Source organism: Garra rufa, chromosome 17 (assembly GCF_049309525.1).
Source record: "Garra rufa chromosome 17, GarRuf1.0, whole genome shotgun sequence".
NCBI lineage: Eukaryota > Metazoa > Chordata > Actinopteri > Cypriniformes > Cyprinidae > Garra > Garra rufa.
Genome location: NC_133377.1, coordinates 38881744 through 38906485, shown reverse-complemented (window position 1 = coordinate 38906485; position 24742 = coordinate 38881744). Strand labels below are relative to the sequence as shown.

Sequence of the window (24742 nt, the reverse complement as noted above, 5' to 3'; positions counted from 1 at the left end):
GTTTGGACTTTGACTGAAAAACAGTTAGCATATGAAAATTATACCTTGCCTCAAGGTTGTCAATTCCAGCCAATAGATTTTTAGGACAAGTGGAACATCACCAATCACTATGAGGTTTTCTTAGACTAGAAAAAAACAAAACATTACACCTTTGACATATAAGTATGAATGGAAAATGTTTTGCACGAAAACTACCAATCAAAAGTTTTTTAACAGTAAGCTTTTTAATGTTTTTTTAAGTCTCATCTGCTCACTAAGCCTGCATTTATTTGATCCAAAATACAGCAAAACCAGTACAATTTGGAAATCTTTTACCATTTAAAATAACTGTTTTCTATTTGAATATATTTAAAAAAAAAAAAAAATTTATTCCTGTGATTTCAAAGCAGAATTTTTAACATCATTATGCCAGTCACATGATCTTTCAGAAATCATTGTAGTATTCTGATTTACTGCTCAAAAACATTTATTGTTATTATTATGTTGAAAACAGAGTAGATTTTTTGATGAATAGAAAGTTCAGAAGAACAGCATTTATCTGAAATAGAAATCTTCTGTAACATTATAAATGTCTTTATCATTACTTTTGAAGCATCCTTGCTAAATAAAAGTATTAATTTATTTCCCAAATATATTTATTTCAGATAAATGCTGATCTTGATGATGAATCATGAAAAAATATACTGTATTTCTACAATATTTAACTGTATTAAATATTGATAATATTATTAATAATAATAACAAATGTTTTTTGAACAGCAAATCAGCATATGATTTCTAAAGGATCAGGTGAAACTGAAGACTGCAGTAATGATGATGAAAATTTAGCTTTGATCACAGGAATAAATTACATTTTAAAATATATTCAAATAGAAAGCAGTTATTTTAAACAGGAAAACATTACTTTTGCTGTACTTTTGGATCAAATAAATTAAATATTACTGTTCAAAAACTTGACTAGTAGTGTACTAAATAAATATTTACTTAATGTGCTTATTAAGTACTTAATATTGAAATAATTCTGCTTTTTAAATCGTTAAGTTATTTGTGTATGAAGTTCCATTTTTATTTCCTTCCTTCACACAACTTGCTAATAAGGGGATTTCATCAATTATCAGTATCCAGAATTTATGAAACCATAAGGTGGTTATATCAAAGTGTTTTAATCCAACTAGTATGACCAATGAATGTAGAATTGGGTGTTTTCCAACTTTTACTAAAAAAAAAAAAATATATATTTGCCTGCCACAATTATTTACCAAACTCTCCAGCTTCTCTTTAATTGTGGCATGCTAACAACTGGTCTATTTAAGGGTTATTCCACGAAATGTGTCTTTTCCACTTGGAAAAACTGAAAAATAAAATGTTTAATATAAATATTTTTTAAAAATCCATGAAATGAAGACACCTTAAAATGAAAAGAAATTGTATTGTGCCATCTCAGGCTATGTAATTTATTATTTTATGACGATTTCCATAATTTCTACGTCCTATTTTGGTATTTTTGTCAACCCTGTTACTGAAACAAGAGTTACTTAATACTATTGTTTAATAAAACTCATATGCCACTGAATGATATAGGCATTAGCTCAATAATATAGTGAGTGTGACCTTTAAAATGTTTAAATTATACTCAGACAATCTTTAAAAACAGGGCCAAAGCTAATAAGTGTCAATGTCTGTTACTCACATGTCAGAACCTGTTATTCTAAAAAAACAAAAAAAAAACAAGTCACTTTTGATAAAAGCATCTGCTAAATGTAATGTAATGTTTTAAATTGTACATCTGATTATTTTTTAGGGACGCAAATGACACTGATTTCGTGGAATGACCCTTAAAATAAAATTAAATCTTTAGTAAGAAACCTACTTAAAAACATATCAAGAGAGCGGCTTAATAACATTGGACTACCTGTTGTCTGGTTTATATTATAAAGTTGCTAAAGTGAAACATACAACGTAAATCATAGAGGTCTAAAGTAAAAATAAGGTCTATAGACTCCTGATTACATTCATAGTGTTTCCAGGCTTTCTACATAACAACAATGAACAAATAAACATACCATAGTTACTTAAAGGAGTAGTTCACTCTCAGAGCAAAAATGTAGAGATAATGCACTCACCCCTTGTCATCCAAGCTGTTCATGTCTTCAGTTGTAAGGAAATTATGTTTTTTGAGTAAAACATTTCAGGATTTCTCTACATATAATGAACTTCTATGGTGCCCTGAGTTTGAACTTCCAAAATGCAGCTTCAAAGGGCTCTAAACAATCACAGCCGAGGAAAAAAGGGTCTCATAGCAAAACAATGGGTTATTTAAAAAAAAAAAAAAAAGACAATTTATATACTTTTTAACCTTAAATGCTTGTTTTATCTACCTCGGCAAGACGAGCATTTGAGATTAAAAAACTATAGAAGTTGTAAATGTTTTTTTTTTTTAAATAACCGATAATTTCGCTAGATAAGACCCTTCTTCCTTGGCTGGGATCATTTAGAGCTTTTTGAAGCTGCATTTTGGATGTTCAATCTCGGGGGCACCATAGAAGTCCATTATATGGAGAGAAATCCTGAAATGTTTTTCTCAAAAAACACCATTCTTTACGACTGAAGAAAGAAAGACATGAACATCTTGAATGACAAGAGGGTGAGTACATTATCTGTGAAATTGTTGTTCAGAAAGTGAACTACTCCTTTTAAGTAAGATCTCATCTTTAGATGGTCCAAAAAGACATGTTTTCCTGAAAAATAAATAAAAATAAGGATCTTACCGGCCTGTTTTCTTGCCCTTGACTCATGTGGTCCCTAGAATGACTTCAGGCTCCAGATAAACAGTTACTTCAAATTGTGACACAGGCTTAGCCTGAAACAAACAAATAGTAGGAACCTGATGAGTATCGGTTTTGTTTCTGTAGAAACAAAACACAAGATGCACATCTGAAGACAGGCAACGTTACGATTTTGTTTGATGCACATCATTTAACCGTTTACTGGAAAAACGTCCACCGAGTTTCTTCTGTCAGGGTCAGGGTCTCCTGTTCCCTGCGCGGCGCTGATAAGCATCCAAATTTGTTGCGTCGAAATCAGATCGCAGAAGAAACACGTCCCAGCGCTCAGCCAATGAGCGATCAGATTACTGGCCGCCAGCGAACCAGCGCGTCTCATGTTGAGCGGTACATAGATCCAGCGCTGAGTTTCAGGATCCGAGCGCGTAAGTTGTTTCTGATTGTCTTTTTATTGATTGATCGGCAACGAGGTTTTATGTAAATTATTTGATAATTGGTTTGTAAAGATAGCGAGGAACGTGAGGTGTTATGAAGTTACAATTCATGATTGATGTTTTAAGGCTTTTAACAAAACAACGGAAGGAAGCTGTAAGGTTACTGGCTTGACCGAATTAAAGAGCAACAGTCTCTAGATCAGCAGGCAATTTAAGCTAAAATATTATAATTGTATCCATATAATATCAGAATTTTAAGATGTCTTTGGCCTTAGTCATCTATTAAATATAGTTGCTATGAAATTAAATCAAAAAGGTACCATTGTAAATATAGTTACCGCCAAAACACCGTAGTCATTACATGTAATATTGTAAATATCATGAGTCATTATATGTCTCTTCTGTCTTTTGTTTGCTTTTAATTACAGTGGTGAGTAATACCACCCAAAACTTTTTAAACAACATTTTGTTTTCAAGTTTCTATGACATACCAACGTCTTTACGAATATTGATATTATTTAGCCATAATATTACGTTTATTAACACACGATTGTCTCAGGCATGCAGGTGTGTTACACTGATTCATATATTTTTCTCTAGGTACATAAGATTTTGGCATCTCAATTTGGACTGTCTTGGCCAGATAAATGCTCAGTGCTCAGGTATGTACAGAAAAGCAGAACACATAAATACTAAATACATTCATACATATTATGCAGATGTTGAAGTATTAAAATGCGTTTTGATATGCATTGTGATTTTAAATATAACCAAAATACACTACCAGTCAACTAGTAAGATGGTTATTGTTTTGTAAAGAAGTCTCTTCTGCTCACCAAGCCTGCATTTCTTTGATCCAAAGTACAGCAAAAACAGTAATACTTGGAAATATTTTTACTACTTAAAATAACTGTTTTCTATTTAAATATATTTTAAAATTTAATTTATTCCTGTGATTTCAAAGATGAATGTTTAGCATCATTACTCCAGTCTTCAATGTCACATAGAATTTATTGTTATTATGTTAAAAACAGCTGAGAAGAATGTTTTTCATGTTTCTTTGATGAATCAAACGTTCAGAAGAACAGCATTTATCTGAAAGAGAAATCTTATGTAACATTATAAATGTCTTTATTCTCATTTTTTATCATTTTAAGGCTCAAAGCTCATTTTATTTCAGATAAATGCTGATCTTTCTATTCATCATCAAGAATCCTAAAAAAAGTCCTCGACCGTTTTAAATATTGATAAAATAATAATAAATGTTTCTTGAACAGCAAACCAGCATATTAGAATGATTTCTGAAGGATCATGTGACACTGAAGTAATGATGCTGAAAATTTAGGTTTGACCACAGGAATAAATTACATTTTTAAATATATTCAAATATAAAGCAGTTATTTTAAATAGTAAAAATATTTCACGTTATTACTGCTTTTGCTGTATTTTGGATTAAATAAATGTAAATCTAAAAATCTTTTAACTGGTAGTGTATAAATATATCTATTCTGTTGTCTTGGTAATGGCATCAGTATTGCACAAAGAGTGGAATCATAAATAGTAACTGGTATGTTTCCAGGTATTGGTGTAGTTGAAATGCAGGCCTGACACCTCCACATTCGTTACTCCTCAGCAAATTCTTTCTCCTCCCTTCCGGATGGCCGGAGCAGTGATGGACAGCATTGTGATCCTTGACGATGACGATGAAGAAGCTTCCACGTCCTATTCTTGTGCTACAAACTGCCAGTCAAAAACGCCTGTGAAGAATCAGCCGCCGGCTCCAACACACATCACAAAGTCTCCATTCGCAAGCGCGAAGAAGGATGTTCATGTCCTGAAGGTGGAGAATGAAAAACTGTTTGCAGAGGTACTTTGGTTACAATATTTAAAACATTTATGTTTGTTATCCACAAATTAAGGCCAAAAAACACCATTAAATCAAGATACATTTGCACTACCAGTCAATAATTTGTAATGTTTTTTAAAGAAGTCTCTTCTGCTCACCAAGCCTGCATTTATTTGATCTAAAGTAGAGTAAAAACAGTACAGTTTTGAAATATTTTTACTATTTAAAATAATTTTCTATTTGAATATATTTTAAAATGTAATTTATTTCTGTGATGCAAAGCAGATTTTAAGCATTATTACTCCACTCACATGATCCTTCAGGAATCATTCTAATATTCTGATTTGCTCCTCAAATTTATTTTTTATTATTATGTTGAAAACAGCGGAGTAGAATTTTCAGGTTTCTTTGATGAATATAAAGTTCAGAGAACTATCTGAATTATAAATCTTTGTAACACTATAAATGTTTTTATCCAGGGTTCCTACAGGTCCTTAAAATCCTTAAAAGTTTGTGAATCTGAAAAAAAAATTCTAGAGCAGTTAAAGCGAGACACTGTAGGTGAATAGGGTAAAAAAAAACTAATAGTTATCACCTTACTTACCCGATTGATTGATTTACTTAATTGCAAAAAACTTTTTGTATTACAAGTTTTCTAAAACGTTAGGTTTAAATATGCAAACAAGCTATTATTTAATGGAATATGTGCTAATTTGCATACATTTCTAGTACAAAAATCTAAACACTGGATGAAGTCAGTTTCAAAATTCATTTAGTTTCTTTGACATATTAGAGTCAAAAGACTATATTTTTTACCATTTTTTTGGGGAATAAAATATAAAATCATGTAAATTGTATATGAACAAATCCCTCTGTAAAAACCTTCAGGATGTCGACAGAAATTAAAATGTAAAGTTTGGTGTGTGTAAGTGTCACTGAAGTGGAGATTTATGCCTCAGTGTAGAACAAAAAACTCATTTTGAGAAAACGGCTTTTAAAAAATATGCATTGTAATTGAAATCTATTGACACAAATAGATAAAGTGCTATAAAAGAAACCCTTAACAGTGTTTTTTTAATATGTTGTCTTTACACTAGTCTGAAAACCAGAAAGTCCAAAATCTCAAACTTAATAGGTGCATGAAAAAACAGCGTTTTTGCCCTTAGTGTCATCCCTTAAGTGTTTCCCACGGGAGGTACTTTGTGTTGTACTTTGCCATGATATTCACGCGCGCACAAAACTACTACGAAAGTATCTCAAAAATAGGCTGAAACCGCTGAAAACGTGATGCCTGGGAAATGCAAGTTTCAAGATATTTGGCTCACCAAAGAAGAAAACTTCATATTCATATATCTTAAAACTTCTGGTTTTAAGCTCTTTTCAATAAAATTCATGTTCTTCAGTTTTATGCAAGACAGAAATACGACAAATGGAATATCAGGGCCTGTATTCACAAAACATCTTAAGGCTAAAAGTAGCTTGTAACTTGCCGATCTAGGAGGAAATCTTAAAAACAATGGGCTGGTCAATCCTAAATTTAAGATTTAGAAGAAGAGTATTTCACAAAGCATTTTAGCACAAAAACTCCTAAATCTGTAAAACGTTAGGAGTAGAAGTAGTCACTAGGACAAACTCACAAACTATCCTCCCTGCTGAAAAAAAACAATAGAAACCATTACAGAAATTCTAATGGTTTCTGCTTCCTGTTGTGTGTTTTGTGACGTACTCCATAGTAGTTTTAACAAGTCACTAATAGAAGGTGAGCAATTACCAGTAGAGACTAACAGTTACCATTAAAACCAGTACAATTCCTATTATAACCAGTAAAACCATTACAAATTTTGCAATGGTTTCTATTTTAGAAACACGCTACATTTATTTGCACTTTTGGTTTTGGAGGTTAACCCAACTCCAAATTTTACTTTGCTTACATCATAGTTACTTATTCTTGTTTAACATATACATGTACTTGTTTAATTAGTGGCACGCATCCTACATTTTAAAATCTTTATTTGAATGTGGCAACATTTTTATTTTTAAACCTTTATTTGAATATGAAATCTCTGACAGAGACTCCTCCCCTATCAGCCAATCACTGTGTGCATAGTTAATAAGCAAGCATCATCCATTGCAATGAGGTCAACCCCACCCTTACTCTTAGCTTAGCTCTCACTCGAAATGTGTCTCCAAATTACACTCTTAAAAATAAAGGTTTCAAAAGGGTGTTTTTGCAGTGACGCTGTAGAAGAACCATTTTTGGTTTTCCAAAGAACCTTTCAATGAACATTTCCTAAAATAACCATTTTGAAAATTGACTATAAAGAACCTTTTCTGCATTTGAAAGGTTCCATGGATGTTCAAGGTTCATAGGAAAATTGATGCCAATAAAGAACCTGTATTTTTAAGAGTGTAAGTCCTTAAATTTTAGGGTATTGGACCTGGAAAGTCCTTACAAGGTCCTTGAATTTAAAGTTAACCAAGGTTAACAAATTTTTATAATTTCTTTCCTCCCAAAAATGAAACATTATACTGGCTCCAAGCGTTTAAATGATATACTGTACAGTGTTACCAAAGCTTTTTATTTTGGATAAATGCTGATCTTTGGATCTTTCTATTAATCAAAGAATCCTGAAAAAAATTACTCAACTGTTTTAAATATTGATAATAATAAAAAATGTTTTTTGGCAGCAGATCAGCATTTTAGAATGATTTCAGAAGTATAATGTGACACTGAAGACTTGAGTAATGATGCTTTGATCACAGGGATAAATTATTTTTTTTATTTGTTTTTGCTGTACTTTGGATCAAATGGTTGCAGGCTTGTTTGAGCAGAAGATACTTACAGTGGTATGCGGAAGTTTGGGAATCCCTTGTAGAATCTGTGAAAATGTGAATAATTTTAACAAAATAAGAGAGATCATACAAAGTGCATGTTATTTTTTTATTTAGTACTGTCCTGAGTAAGATATTTTACATCAAAGATGTTTACATATAGTCCACACTACAAAATAATTGCTGAAATTATTAAAATAACCCCCTGCAAAAGTTTGAGAAACCTTAGTTTTTATTACTGTGTGTGGTTACCTGGATGATCTACGATTGTTTTTTTGTTTTGTAATGGTTGTTCACGAGTCTCTTGTTGTTTGTCGGGGGGTGAAAACTTTTTGAATTTGAAGATCAAGGTAAATTGTACTTAATTTGTCTTCCGGGAAACATGCAAGTTTCTTCTGTTGCTAACGAAAGGCAGTACTAAATGGAAAAAAAAATCATATTTCAGCAAAAAAATAAAAATTTGCACATCTTCATTTTGTTCAAAAGTTTACACCCCCCGGCTCTTAATGCATTGTGTTTCCTTCTGGAGCATCAGTGAATGTTTGAACCTTTTTTAATAGTTGTGTTTGAGTCCCTCAGTTGTCCTGAGTGTGAAAAGATGGATCCCAAAATCATACAGTCACTGCTGGAAAGGGTTCAAATATGCAAAAGATGCTGGAAAATGAAGAATCTGCAGGACCTGAAGGATTTTTTCTGAAGAACAGTGCTCAGTTTAACTGTTCAAAACAAACAAGAGACTCGTGAACAACCATTACAAAATAAAAAAAAACAATCGTAGATCATCCAGGTAACCACACACAGTAATAAAAACTAAGGTTTCTCAAACTTTTGCAGGGGGTTATTTTAATAATTTCAGCTATTATTTTGTATTGTGGACTGTATGTAAATATATTACTCAGGACAGTACTAAATAAAAGATAACATGCATTTTGTATGATCTCTCTTATTTTGTTAAAATTATTCACATTTTCACAGATTCTACAAGGGATTCCCAAACTTTCGCATTCCACTGTATTTAAAAAACTTCAAAAGCTTTTGACTGGTAATGTACTTGAAATGGAAAAACTAAATTATAAATAGATTTTTGTTCTTATTTTAATCATAAACTGACATTATTTGGATTAATTTCTCAGTAAACAAGACTTATCTTATGTTATTTTGCTTCTCAACTAAATGTATCTTGATTTAAGAATCTTTACATTTGCACATGAAATACTTATGAAAAACGTCACTTTTTTTTGGAGTGAAATCCAAAAAATGTCAAGATTTCCATATACTAGTTGTTGGGAGTTATTAAAGCTTTAAGATGTATAAATACAGTTTGTTTTGTAAAATGAATTAAAAAGTAATGTAGATATGAAAAAAGTTCTATTTTCAAGGTTGGAAGCATTGCTAGTGCAAGAGATTTACATTTAGAGACCATACTTGGTCTTGATCTTTAAATTTACATTAAATTTACCATAAAACTGGCAGAAACACTGTTTTTACTTTTACCATATTATAATAACTGTATTTTTCTTCCTTTTTTCCCACTTCGAATCCAACCCAATGTTTGTCCAGTTTGTGGAACATTGCTCCAAATACTCCCAAGACCATCCAGAGGTCGTGACCTACCTCCAGACCAGATACTCGAAGGCCCTGCCGACTTTCCTGTCATCAGTGGAGTTCCGTAACACTCTTGGCCGCTGCCTCACACGAGCCCAGGCCAACACTGGCAAAACCTTTGTCTACATTAACGAACTCTGCACCGTTCTTAAACAGCACACGGCTCGGAAAAGGTCCTCCATACAGTCTGTCCCCTTGCAGACAAAACCTGAGCAAAAGAGCAATGGGACAAATTTAAAGGAGGATGTACAGGTTGAAAAAGAGGAGGAAAAGGAAGAAGGGGAAGAGGACACTAAGAAAACAAAAAGGGCTTCAAGGAGACAGGTATTACAGCAATCCATTCATTTATCTTAACACTATTGGTTTTCAAAAACATTGGTTCCAGTATTCTCTAAAGGGGTTTGAAAAAAAAAATCAGTAAAGAGTTTGCATGCTTTCATTTAAAGTGGGATGTGGGATAGTCCTATTTAAAAGTGTCTTTTTGTAAGAACGGAAATATTTGACATCATGTGTAATTTTATTGCCCTTTTTTTGAAGTAAATATTGTCCAAAGACTGTCCAAAGTAAATGGAATGCAAAATACGCCCTAAAGATACAATTGTATACAGTGTGTTTTATTTAATGAGGGAATGTACTATTCATCCAATAAAGAATGTAGCCAAATGACAGTACATACCAATATACATTGTTGTACAAAAATGTACTGGTAATTTTGACAGAAATGTACGTTAACCATAAAACAGAAGTGCAAATTACAGGTAAACCCCTATTTTTATGTATTTTTTACAGTGAATAAGTACCCAAGTGAAAAATAAATATACTCAAAATATAAAATTTTTTAATATACATTTATTTTATGCTAAGTATACTACAAATACATTTACATATTTATGTATACCAATACCCAATTGTAATTTTGGTATAGTAAACTGGTATGTGTAAAGTCTTTTAATTATGAACATCTAATTTTATACTTTATTCACTTTAATTGCGCAGAAGATCAGCGATCACACAATTCTCATAAAAAATATTAAACGTATTTATAGGCTTATTATTAGGAAAAAGTGCCTAGTCATACTACAAATAAAGTTCATTTATAATTTATAGTAAAACACGAGTGATATGTTAGTAGATATGTTATTGGCTTTGGACTATACTTAGTATAAAATAATTAGATATTTTATAATATGTGACCCTGGACCACAAAACCAGTCATAAGGTTAAATTTTACAAAACTGAGATGTATACATCATATGAAAGCTCAATAAATAAGCTATTGATGTATAGTTTGTTAGGATAGGACAATATTTGGCCGAGATACATCTATTTGAAAATCTGGAATCTAAGGGTGCAAAAAAATCAAAATCCTGAGAAAATCACCTTTAAATTTGTCCAAATTAAGTTCTTAACAATCCATATTACTAATCAAAAATTACACTTTGATAGGTAGGAATTTACAGTAGGAATTTACAGTAGGAATTTTACAAAAAATCTTCATGGAACATGATCTTTACTTAATTTCCTAATGATTTTTGACATAAAAGAAAAATCAATAATTTTGACCCATACAATGTATTTTTGGCCATTGCTACAAATGAAAGCAAGCGACTTAAGACATATATATTACATTTTTACTATGGTAGGCTTTTACAAAATCATATATCAATACTTACAAATATCTGTGCATGGGCATTGAAATGAGTGGAGAGATTGACTTTTACATTCAAAATGTGAACTATAATTTGTGTCTCATGTTCTGTTTCAGATTGCATACCTGGAAAACCTGTTGAAGGTTTATAATGAGGAGATCCGACGGCTGCAGGAGCGAGAGTTGAGTATAGACGATCTGGAGAAGGAGGACTCCACTTATATTCAGGAGCACAAGCTTAAACGCAAGGTAAGTCTGTTCATTCCTGCTTCAGCATTTCAAATTTGATTCATATAAATTGAAAGTTCAGGAAAAGTTGCCTTTGTACCTTGTTTTCAATAAATGGTCCTATATAGACAGAGTTCTGGAAGTTACTGTATGTTGTCAAAGTAAATCAAACCATTTTAATACAATAAAATGATTTTGAAGTAATAAGATTTTATTGCATATGGTCTTTAATGTTGTTTTGTGGTCTCAGATGATGAAGATCTATGAGAAACTGTGTGAGCTGAAGGACTGCAACACGCTGACGGGTCGAGTGATCGAGCAGAAGATTCCCTACAGTGGAACACGCTACCCAGAGATCAACAAAAAGGTTCTTCTTTTGCTTGAGAAATCACTTTACTCAAGATTAGTTCTCTAGATTCTTAGTACTCAAATTAATGCGTCATAATTTCCCTATTCCTCTTTCCCCAAGCCTATGATATTAAGGGAGTTTGCAAAACAGTCCAGTAAACAAGAAGTTAATGTTAAGTGACTAACCTTGTTTGATTTTTCATCAACAAAAATAGTTCAAAATAAAGTAACAGCTCAGCCGCTGCTGCGCATCTCTAAAAGCAAACATGAATGAAAATGCGTTAGAACTTAGTGCCACTGCTCTCAAATATTAGTCTGGAGCCCTGGTAATAAAAGTTAGCCATATTGAAGGTCATCTCAATTCTGTAATTGCACTGCAAAGAATGAGGAGTAAGGGGGCTTTCAGAAATGCTATAAACAGGGTGTTTCTTATCAAAAAAATTGATACAAATATAAATTCTCCTCCCCTTTTCTATCTCACAATCTGTAATCAATGTGGGCATTTTGCATTATTAATGCTTATGAATTTCTGAAATAATTAAGCTCCAACAGCATTAGGGCGTATCCCTTGAGCTCAGCTCTTGATGCTTTGAAGTCATACTTGCGTGATCAAGAATATTCCAATATACAAAAGTTTCTCAAGGATTCCTCATTTATGCATTGGACCAGAGATTGAGTGATTTGATTTATAAATTTGTTTGATTTGTTCAGTAGTCACTGATCACATGATTGAAACAGATGTTTGGTTGAAGAACCATTCTGTAAAGCAGGGCTCTACACTTACTTTCTTTTTTCTAACTTTATTAAAAGTATGTCATCTTTTGTCACATTTTTAAAAAATTATATTTTTTAGGCTTTTTAAAATTTCTAATTAAAACACCAGAATAAGAATAAGTTACCAATCAAATGAAATCAATATTAACAAAATTAATTATTTTCATGTTTAATGAGGCTCAGAGGTGGCATGAGTGCAATCAAATTCATAAATTCATGTTGAGATTAATGTTTTAAACAAAATTTTGAACACAGAAATATATACTGAAAATATACTTTAAAAATGAAACTAAATCTACCAGTAGGTGGCGCCAAGTCACTGATTTCATTACTGAATCATTCATTCTTTTAATTAGTTTGATTTGTTTAAAAACGCACATTCATTCATAAATGTAACACTGCTGTGTTTAAATGAAGATGTGCAGCGGCTTAGTTGTGATTTGTTTTGTGATATATTTTTGATGGTGAAATAGAGCAAAATCAGGCAAGTGTTATAGTCAAACAATGTAAGTCTCTTAATAATAACTTGTTTATTTAACTGTTGTATTAAATCAATATCTCATTTACAAACTCCCTTAAAAATAATTAAAAGTTGTCACTCAACTTTTAATCTCACAAATTTCCATTATATTCAACGAAGCACTCTATACTTCTCAATCAATCTCTTATTTACATTCTTTCTACAATTTGTTTATGAAAGGATTTGTGAGATATGTCTGTGATACATTACATTACTCAACGTTGCAAAAACACGTAGAAATCTTGAAGCTCACCTCAGCGCAAACACAAATATGCTGTTCCTAAATATTCTTCATAGTCGCCCACAGTACTTTTCGTTTGCAAATTCTCAGATTTCGTCAAGAATATCTTAATTTGTGTTCAGACGATGAACGAGAGTCTTACAGTTTTGTAACGAAATGAGGCTGAGTAATTATTACGAGAATTTCCATTTTTGGGTAAACTATCCCTATCAGATTTACTAAAAAAAATGTTTCAATGAAAAAATACACCCTTATAAAGGTAAAAATTGCTCATTGAATGAAATCTAGAGAGCAAATGTTACAAAAAAATAATTTTTCTTTTCGTTTTCTTGTCTTTACTGTTTTCTTTTCTCTTTGATTTGTAGATTGAACGCTACATTAACAGTCCAGAAGCTCTTCATAATCCACCGGACTACACAGATATGCTGAAGGTGGTTCAGCGTGCCAACGAACGCTACAAAATCCTGCTCAGCCGCAAACAGATAACACAAATCGCTCAAGAAGCCTTCAGAGAGACGGGCAACAAGCTGCAGGAGAGACGGCATCTTGATATGGTCTACAACTTCGGCTCCCACCTCACCGATACCTTCAAACCTAGTAATTCAATTCAGTTACTCTCTAATTCAGCTAGAAAACATAATCAAGTCATATTGTATTAGTCTTGTGTTTTACACTCACCAACGATTTCTGCACATTTCTGGATTGATATAAACATGGATGGACTCGAGGAATTTTTTGTGATTGTAAGTTCAGCATGTGAGGTGAATTTCTCTGTTTTTTTTCTTCAGCGTTAGACCCTGCACTCACTGATCCAGCACTAAATCGCAAACTCCGCTCAAACCGAGACGTGGCTCTCAGCAGCCTGGAGGAGGTGATCTCCAAATACGCTAATAAGCAGGAAGACATCGAAGTAGAAGAAATGAGAAAGAGACAAGAGAAAGACAGACTAAAAAAAGAGGTAAAAGAACAAAATATACTACCAGTCAAAAGTTTGGAACAGTAAGATTTTTATTTTTTATAAATCTCTTCTGCTCACATAGACTGCAAATAAAATCAGCTTTGAAATCACAGGAATAAATTACATATTAAAATGTATTCAAATAGAAAGAACTTATTTTAAATAGTAAAAATATTTCAAAATTGAACTGTTTTTGCTGTGCTTTGGATCAAATAAATGCAGGCTTGTTGAGCAGAAGAGACTTTTTTTTAAATTGAAAAACTTCTGACTAGTAGTGTATATTCTTATATTGTTTGTTTTGTCTTATAGTGATTCAAAGATTCATTTCATTGGTTTGTATCAGCTTCATGTATTTGGTTTATCTCCAGTAGAATCTGAAATGCCTTTAATTACAGAATTAAACTAAAATGTAAAATACTTAAAAGGTTGTCACATACATGCATACAAAAAATGAATATTAAAATAGTAAATATGTTTTTAAATATTGGAAGTAATTAGCAGAATCAAAATAAAAAAATAAAATATAAACCTTTTTCTTGATTCAAAGATACTGATGAAAGATATCATTTATAAATAAGATGAATATAAATAACAAAAATTGAAAATATTCTATTTTACATGTTTTAAAATATTTAAAAAAAATTATAATTAATTATCATACAAACAACAAATAATAAATGAACTTGTTTCTTGATGTAAATAATGACTTTATTTATATGCATTTATATTTTAAATAAACTATTTTTAAAAAAACACATACACTACCGTTCAAAAGTTTGGGGTCAGTAAGATTTGTAATAGTCTTTAAAGAAGTCTCTTATGCTCATCAAGGCTGCATTTATTTGATTAAAAATACAGAAAAAACAGTAATATTGCAAAATGTTTTTACAATATAAAATAATGTTTTTTATTTCAACATACTTAAAAGTAGAATTTATTCCTGTGATGAAAAGCTGAATTTTTATCAGCTGTTACTCCAGTCTTAAGTGTCACACGATCCTTCAGAAATCTTTCTAATATTCTGATTTATTATTAGAATGATCAATGTTAGAAACAGTTACCAAATATTTTTTTTTGAACCTGTGATACTTTTTTTTTTTTGTTTCTTTGATTAATTAAAAGTTAAAAATAAGCCTTCAATTCAAATGTTTGGGGTCAGTACATTTTTATTCTTTTTTTTTTTTTTTAAGAATTTAATACTTTTATTCACCGAGGATGTGTTAAATTGATAAAAAAGTGATAGCAAAAACTTATATTGTTAGAAAATATTTACATTTTGAAGAAAGGCTGATATTTTTAAGCTTTAATTAATCGAAGAAACCAAAAAGTATCACAGGTTCTTGTTTCTAACATTGATCATTCTAATAATAAATCAGCATATTAGAATGATTTCTGAAGGATCATGTGACACTTAAGACTGGAGTAACAGCTGATAAAAATTTCATCACAGGAATAAATTCTATTTTAAAGTATGTTTAAATAAAAAACATTATTTTATATTGTAAAAACATTTTGCAATATTACTGTTTTTTCTGTATTTTTAATCAAATAAATGCAGCCTTGATGAGCATAAGAGACTTCTTTAAAAACTATTACAAGTCTTACTGACCCCAAACTTTTGAACTGTAGTGTATATACAATATCTTTCTGTTTCTGCATTGTCCAAACCAAAGCCAGAATCTCCTTGAAACCATGAGTCTTGAATCTATTTGTCCTTTCGTCACAGGCACTTAATGGGCAACAGAGCGACAGCAAAGAAAAAGAAAAGGAGGAGCAGGAAGAAAAAGAAGAAGAGGAAGAGGAGGGGGAGGGGGAGGAGGAAGATGAAGAAGAGGACGATTCCTCTGATCCTGACATTGAAGAGGAGATCCAAGCCAGTCAGGAACAAGTTGGTCCGGGTAAGAAGTACATAAATCACCTTCATCTCCTTCCTTAATGTTGCTTTTCTGCCATTTCAAACCCAATTCTCATCAATTTCAGATGACGACGAAGAGGACGTCGAAGATGAGCAGATGAACAACAGTGACAATGATCAGCCCATCGATGCGAACTCTCCTCTGTCAATCAAATCCTCCGTACAGGATACAGAGGAGGATCAGGGCGATGACGATCAGCAGTCTCCGGCCAGCAGCACGCATGAGACGGGAGCTGTGGAGACGAGCGCAAACGGCAGACCTGTCAAACAAAGCCCTGCGTCCACAGAGGACTTCAGTCAAATAGAGACTTTAGAGCTTATGCCTACAGACAACACAGAACTTATTTCCTCTAAAAGCACCACTAACTGCACTGAGACTGTCTTCACCCATCAGGACACACCGTCAACCCCTATGAGATCAGCCAACTGCAGTCCACTACCTCCAACAAGCCCCTTACTAATCGACGAGATGGGCAACTACAAGAAGAGGAAACGATGCTCGACTGAAAACCAGACTGCTGCTTACAATGGGAACTGCACACAGGGCAGGTAAAATTGAATGAATCGTGCAAACTCACAATGGAAAGATGTTTATTTAAGCACTTACAGTTGAGGTCAAAAGTTTGTATACCCCTTTCAGAATCATTAAAAATGTTAACTTTTTTACTAAAATAAGAGGGATCATACAAAATGCATATTGTTTCTTTAGTACTGACCTGAATAAGATATATTACATAAGATGTTCACATATAGTCCACAAGAGAAAATAATAGTTAAATTTATAAAAACGGCCCTGTTCAAAAGTTTACATCCCCTTGGTTCTTAATACTCTGTTGTTGCCTGAATGATCCACAGCTGTGTTTTTAGTTTAGTGATAGTTGTTCATGAGTCCCTTCGTTTGTCCTGAACAGTTAAACTGCCTGCTGTTCTTCAGAAAAATCCTTCGGGTTCCACAAATTCTTTGGTTTGCCAACATTTTTGTGTATTTGAACTAGGGGTGGGCATAGATTATTTTTTTTTTAATCTAGATTAATCTAGATTAAATTTTGGAATTAATCTAGATTAATCTAGATTAAAATGGCTAATTTGAATTCTGCTGAAGGCATTCAGAATATGTGTGCTACCCAAATAATGACTTAAAGTCTTTGAGAATGGATCATAAAGCTCATAAAGTTGTTCTATGATAATTTGTTGATGAAAATAAATTATGTTCAATTAGATGTACTTGTGTTTACTAACTAACTAACACTGAAATTATTTTTTCTCCCTATTAGATTGTGTTTTTTTTTAACGTCAACACCTACCCAGCCCTTTTATTTTGACAGGTTGCCGTGAAGTTTCTGTGTCATACAATATGATATGATGCTAGTTTTCTCAAATGAAACGGTAAAAGTGACACTCACAGCAGTTTGGGAGATTGAGTTTATCTGTTCATGTGAGATGAAAATGCCAAAAATTACCGGGAGCATCACGTGTGTTTCAGTATGCGTGTAGTAAAAGCTCGTCTCCATCATTCATTCATACAGCTAGGCAAACGGAACATACCGGATTCATATTAAAACGGTCTTTTTGCATTTCAGTTTTCACATACACTAGTCCATATCGCGATTTGAATTAAGTGACTGACCAACATTTGATTTATGAATCCAAAAAACGACGAATTTACGTGGCATTTCGCTATAGTAGATTCGGTTTTTATGAATGGAGGACGACGCGATCCCGTCTGTGTTTTGGCGGAGGAGACTTAAACGCGCGACCATATTCTACAGTCTTCGGTATACATCCGCGTTAAACTATCAAGGTGAAAGTCATCATAGCTTGCGTAGTTTAGACCCAGCTCCCAACCCAAATTTGAGAATAGATTAACGGCGATATTTTTTTTATCGCGCGATAAGAGTTTCACGTTAACGCCGATAACGGCCCACCACTAATTTGAACCCTTTCCAACAATGACTGTATAATTTTGAGATCCATCTTTTCACACTGAGGACAACTGAGGGACTCATATGCAACTATTACAGAAGGTTCAAACGCTCACTGATGCTCCAGAAGGGAAAAAAAAAACGACGCATTGGTGAAAACAGAATGAAGATGTTACATTTTTCTTCGTATTTTGTCTAAATATCATATTTTTCATTTGGTATTGACCTTCAGAGGCAACAGAAGACACTTATATGTGTCTCAGAAGACAAAATTAGCTACATTTGCCCTGATCTTGCATCATATTTCTTTCTGAAGCATCAGTGAGCGTTTGAACCTTCTGTAATAGTTGCATATGAGTCCCTCAGTTGTCCTCAGTGTGAAAAGATCTCAAAATCATAACAGTCATTGTTGAAAAGGGTTCAAATCAGGCCTGGCTCTAAATCACTGAGGGTGCTTCTTAAATGAAATAATTCATGCTGAACAAGTTACCTCAACAAAAACTTGAGTGGATTCTATTTTAAACGCCTTTGATTGAAGAAATCAACAGATATGTGCGTGATTGACTACATTGCTCAACACAGCAAAACATGTTGAAACATAAACCAACCTCCAAAGTGCAAACCATAACGCACTGGATTGTTAGCTAAATCTACAATAAAATGTCATTATTACAGCTTTAACTGAGAGTGCTGTTGATTTTGTTTGAGGGTGCTCTAGCACCCCCGTAGAACTAGGCCTGCTTCAAATAAACACAAATGCTGAATCCACCAAAGATTTTAAGGGACCTGAAGGATTTTTCTGAAGAAAAGCAGGCAGTTTAACTGTTCAGGACAAACAAGGGACTCGTGAACAACTATCACTACACTAAAACACAGCTGTGGGTCATTCAGGCAACAACACAGTATTAAGAATCAATCATATGTTAACTTTTGAACAGGGTCATTTTTTTATAAATTCAACTATTATTTTCTCTAGTGGACTGTGTGCAAACATTTTATGTGAAATATCTTATTCAGTTCAGTACTAAATAAATAAACAATAACATGTATTTTGTATGATTCCTCTTATTTTGGTCACATAATTGACATTTTCAATGATTCTAAAAGGGGTTGCAAACTTTTGACCTCAACTGTACTATTAAATTACTATTTAAACTACTAACTTTTGAACAAACTATAAGAAAATCAAAATTTGTGCCAGTGGCACAAAAGTTCTATGGCTGCTGATCTTTTCTAGGGCAGATGTCCAGATTTTCAGTAAATATAATTTTTCTCTTCTTTTGAGTTCTTCCAGAGGAAGACATCCATATTGATTTGGAACTACATGAGTGTGAGAGCTTTCTTCATGCGGTGCTGTTTTTCTCTTTCTGTTTCTCAGTGATATTCCTCTGGATATGGGTGTGATCTGCTGTTCTGAGGAAGCAGACTTTACCAATACAAGGACTCCAAATCGAGTCCGGGCCAGAAGCTCACGAGCCACACCACCGCCTAAGAAAAATAAGGTGACTGCGTGTCTGTTTGGTTTTAGCTTTGAACCGGTGCTGTAAATGCATTTAATGTGTCAAATTGTTTATATTACACCATTTCCTGTAGCAAAATGCTGATTTTAACAGCTCAGGAATATATTAGCATGACAGTATTCCAATGCAACTTTTAATAAATTTAATTTAATTTAAATTTGGAAAAAAATCAGAATAATTATGTTTACTAGCACTAAAAACATTTTAGCATAACTGTATTCTCTTACAACTTTCTCAACTTTCTTCACTTAAAGTACTGCAGTGTTATTTTGGTATCATTTAGTACAGTATTGTAGTATTTATTAATAATAGTTTTTATTTGTATATTTTTCATTAAAATTTTAGTAAATTTTATTAGTTGTTTTTTTAAAATGTCTTTTACATTTTAATAGTTATTTTCATTTTTAGTTTTAGTAATTTTAGTACTTCAAACTAAAATAAGAAATGGAGTGTTTGCATCAGTGAATGTATTCACTTCTTTCTATTTACATTTTTAATCAATGTACACTACCAGATGTTTTTGGACAGTAAGTTTTTTAAAGAAGTCTGTTTTGGTGAACATTTATTTGATCCAAAGTACAGCAAAACCATAAAAAATTGAAATATCTTTACTATGTAAAATAACAATTTCTATGTGAATATATTTTAAAATGTAATTTATTCCTGTGATTTCTAAATATTAAGCATCATTACTCCAGTCACAGAAATCAGAATGATTCTAATATTCTGATTTGCTGCTGAATTATTAGTTTGAAAACCACTGAGTATTAATTTTTTTCAGGTTTCTTTGAATAGAAAGTTCAGGAAAATGGCATTTATCTGAAATCTTTTGTAACATCATAAATGTCTTTATCATCACTTTTAAACAATTTAAAGCATCCTTGCTAGATAAAGGTATTAATTTTAAAATAACTATAATTTATTTTCTAAAAAAATAAACTTATACTGACTCCAAGCTTTTGAACGGTATAGTGTATAATGTTACAAAAGCTTTTTATTTCAGAGAAATGCTGATCTTTCTATTCATCAAAGAATCCTGAAAAAAAGTGTACTGAACTGTTTTAAAATATTGATAATATTAATAAAACATTTTTGAACAGCAATCAGCATATCAGAATAATTTCTGAGGATCATGTGACACTGAAGACTGGAGTAATGATGCTGAAAATGTAGCTTTAATCACAGGAATAAATTACATTTTCAAATATATTCAAATAGAAAGCAGATATTTTAAATAGTAAAAATATTTCACAATATTACTGCTTTTTGGATCAAATAAATGCAGGCTTGGTGAGCAGAAGACACGTATTTAAAAATAATACTGTTCAAAAACTTTTGACTGGAAATGTGTTTTTTAACAGCTTTAGTCAACAATAGAACTGCACCTGAGCATTACATACAGCATTATAGGCATTATATTAAACAAAGTGCTGACTCCTGTCTTTCATGTGTTCACAGGTGAACGTGGCGACTCAGTGCGACCCAGAGGAAGTGATCGTTCTGTCTGATTCGGATTGAGTTCTGCCGTCACAGGGTACTAAGCTGACATCTCAGTCAGCGTCCTGCTCCGATAGTGCCTGCCAATGTGAACCGAGAACAAAAAATCTTTATTTTATGTTGGACTGGTTCAGTCAGGTTTTGAACCGCCGCCACGGTTTACTTTTTATACAAGGGGAAAATGGCATGCCGTTATTCATACAGGCTTTTTAGAGGTATTTTGGTATATTGTAAATGGGTCATGCCTCTAAACATTCTTACACCAGGGGGTTTATCTTGTATTGTATTTATGGTTTTAGTTTGAGGGTTTGGATGCAATCCTCATTTGTGCCAAGAGTCATGAGGGGAAGTGAGCTTTCCCTCCTCAACTCAATAAATGCTCTCATTTTGTGTAGTGTTTGACTTACATGTTGAAAACTTTGTACAGCCCACTGTGGATTTTTTTACACAGCTCTAGAAATAATTTCCACATAAGTGATGAACTACTTGACATGCTTCAATTTAGAACATTGGAAGCTTTATTTCCAGATTACGTCTTAAAGAAATTGTTCACTTAAAAAATAAAAATTCAGACAATAGGTACACCTTTTTTTGTGCAATACGGAAAAATATCAGTATTTGGATTTCAAAGGACTTGAGAGTAAATATTGACAGAATTGTCCTTTTGGGTGAACTGGTTCTTTAACTGACCTCAGGTGAGAAAGCACAAGAGTTTCTTACACTTTTTTAGTATTGAAATGATTTCTGTAAACTGCTGATGACTGATCTATTAAATTGATCAACATTGTCATATTAAAAATTGTTTTTAATTACACTGCCTAACTAATTGAGGTTTTAATTGGCATTAAAATGGACAAGGCACATCAAAAGAACAATTAAATCTACTAAACTGATGTAGAACATTCTATTTACATTTATTATTAACCAAGTTTATATTATATGTGCAAAACTTGCTCAAAGACCATCAGACTGGTGGATAACTATAGCATTTTTAAAATATATTTATGTAAGATGTTTAATGTTTTTTAAAGTCTTTTCTGCTCACCAAGCCTGCATTTATTTCGAAGTATGACAAAAACAGTAAAATTTGGAAATATTTTTACTATTTAAAACAGTTGTTTTCTATTTGAATATATTCAAAAACAATTATGTTGAAAACAGCTGAATATATTTTTTCAGGTTTCTTTAATAAATAGAAAGTTCAAAAGAACAGAATTGATCTGAAATAGAAATCTTTTGCAACATTATAAATATCTTTATCATCACTTTTGATCAATTTAAAGTATCCTTGCTAAATAATAGTATTAATTTCTATAATTTATTTTCCAAAATCTTACTGATTTTAAGCTTTTAAATTGTATAGTGTTATATGTGTTTTTTTTTTTTTTTTCAGATAAATGCTGCTCTTTGGATCTTTATTCATCAAAGAACCCTGAAACTGTTTTAAATACTGATAATAATAAATATAGCAGAAAAAGGCAATTAAGGTGCCAAGCATCAGAGCAACTGCAGCAATGAGTAATTGAAGCCAATTCAAGATTGTTTTAGTCAAAAAGGGTGAAAAAAAACGTAAATACAACCACTAGTAATATGATTTAAAGCGTTATCACTTTTGACCAACAGGTGGCAGTGTTATCAAATGTGGTGTATTCTGTGTGAGGTGACAATGGTACACACAAAGTTTGGTGTCAATATGTCAAAGCTTTGCAGAGATACAGCCTCAGAAGGAGTCTGGCATCATACCTCAAATTTGTTGCAATGTTATACCAAAATGGTTTTGTCTATCAACATGAAATCCATAACTTTTTGTCAGCTCAGTCTGAAGATGATCTGACTTGATTTGAATGAAAATCAGACTAGTGGTCAAGGTGGAGTAGGTTTTGTGATTTTTGGTCAAACCATAGAAAAGTTATAAGCAAAAATAAATAAATTTTCATATCACTTGACCACTAGGTGGCACTGTACCGAATATGTGCAGATAGCCTTAGGTCATGATCGTTATAACATTGTTATATAATATATATAACAATATATAATAATATTTCGGCTATATCCGAAATCGCCCCCTATACCCTCAAATAGTGCACTATTTGGAAATATTTTTACTATTTAAAACAATTGTTTTCTATTGGAGTGCACTATTTGAGGGGACGGCCATTTTAAGGGGTGTTCGAAAGTGCACTCATTCAATCCCACAATGCACTGCAAAAACAAGTGTACAACCGATGTACTCATAACGGCTAGATATAACCCATAATGCACTGAGTCGTGCCGCGCGCCGATTGAATTCCCGTGTCTCGCCAAAAGATGGCGCCCGCAGCTGAATCATTCATTTGCGCTCGTCCACGGTGTAATACAGCGTACAACACAGGTACAAATTCATTGTAAATCGATTATTCGATTTGTTTAACTAGAGTTTATACATAATTTCCGTGACATAGTTCAAGACAAATAGGAGGCGATTTCGGATATAGCCCAAGTTTGGTCTAAATATGGCAAACTGTTGCGAAGATATAGCCTTACATCCATATTCGAGAACAGTTTGACTAATCAACTTCAATTGAATAACTTTTAGCCAGCATGGTCTAAAGATGGTCTGCACCAATTTTGGTGAAAATCAGAGAAACCGTCTAGGACGAGTCAAACTACTAAAAATAGCGAAAAGACCTAAACCCAACAAATTTTAAATTTTGGTGTTCTAATTTTTCAAATTAGCATAAACATGAGTGAAACTTCGGACAAATAGTGGTGCTAGAGAGTTTGAGTTAAAGTCTATTGTTAATGTTGAGACTGTCCTCTATCTGTGTTCCAAATTTAATACCTTTCCCGCAAGCGGTTCAATGGGCTGCACTAAACTCGAGTGGAAGAAATGGAAGAAGAAGCGGAAGAAGAACGCCAATGGATACAAAAGGTGCCTAACATACCTTCGGTGCTCGGCCTCTAATAATAAATGTTTCTTAAAACAGCAAATCAACATATTAGAATGATTTCTAAAGGATCATGTGACTCTGAAGACTGGAGTAATGATGCTGAAAATGTAGCTTTGATCACAGGAATAAATTAAATTTGAAAATATATTCAAATAGAAAGCAATAATTTTAAATAGTAAATTTAATTCACAATATTACTACTTTTTCTGTGTGGTTTAGATCAAATAAATGCAGGCTTGGTTAGTGAAATTCTTAAAAAAAAAAAAAAAAAAAAAACATAAAAAAAAATATTTTGACTGGTAGTGTATATATTCACCAAAAAGGATGTTTTGCCCAAAAATGAAAATTATTTTCTTTCTTTCTTCTGCAGAAAACAAAATATAATTAAAAGAGTGTTTTAGTCTCTCCAATAAAAGCCAATTGAATGTTTTTGGACTCCAACAACGTTCTAATGGTGCGCATTATTTTCAGGCAAACGCACGGCGAACGTAGTTCCAGGCAACACTTTACCGCATTACATGTCTATATCACTTCGCCACACGATTTCAGCTATTTCAAAGGTCCATACAACCTAAAACAGCAAAATAACCAAAACCCATGACGGCACTCACAAAGCAAGTAAACAATAAGGTAAAAACGACAGATTATTTCCATGTTTTTGCCACGATATTACGTTTTATTTTGTACGGAAAGCACATACTGATACTGTATTTCTCCCACTCTCTCTTACAGATGCACACA

At 32.5% G+C, this 24742-nt stretch overlaps 1 protein-coding gene across 2 annotated transcripts; it reads left to right on the top strand.

Moving 5' to 3' along the window:
* The first annotated feature begins 3162 nt into the window (after positions 1 to 3162).
* daxx (death-domain associated protein) lies at positions 3163 to 21861 on the top strand. 2 transcript variants are annotated; one of them, XM_073821324.1, is made up of 12 exons: positions 3163 to 3208; positions 3818 to 3879; positions 4797 to 5084; positions 9456 to 9824; positions 11266 to 11397; positions 11627 to 11743; positions 13625 to 13856; positions 14048 to 14217; positions 15944 to 16115; positions 16198 to 16681; positions 19433 to 19556; positions 21033 to 21861. In XM_073821324.1, the coding sequence occupies exons 3-12, from the start codon at positions 4875 to 4877 to the stop codon at positions 21090 to 21092; spliced, it is 2070 nt and encodes a 689-aa protein (XP_073677425.1). In that variant the 5' UTR covers positions 3163 to 3208; positions 3818 to 3879; positions 4797 to 4874; the 3' UTR covers positions 21093 to 21861. The 2 variants fall into 2 exon arrangements, with proteins under 2 accessions (XP_073677425.1, XP_073677424.1); XM_073821323.1 differs by having other exon boundaries at positions 3174 to 3208; positions 4851 to 5084.
* The last annotated feature ends 2881 nt before the right edge of the window (positions 21862 to 24742 follow it).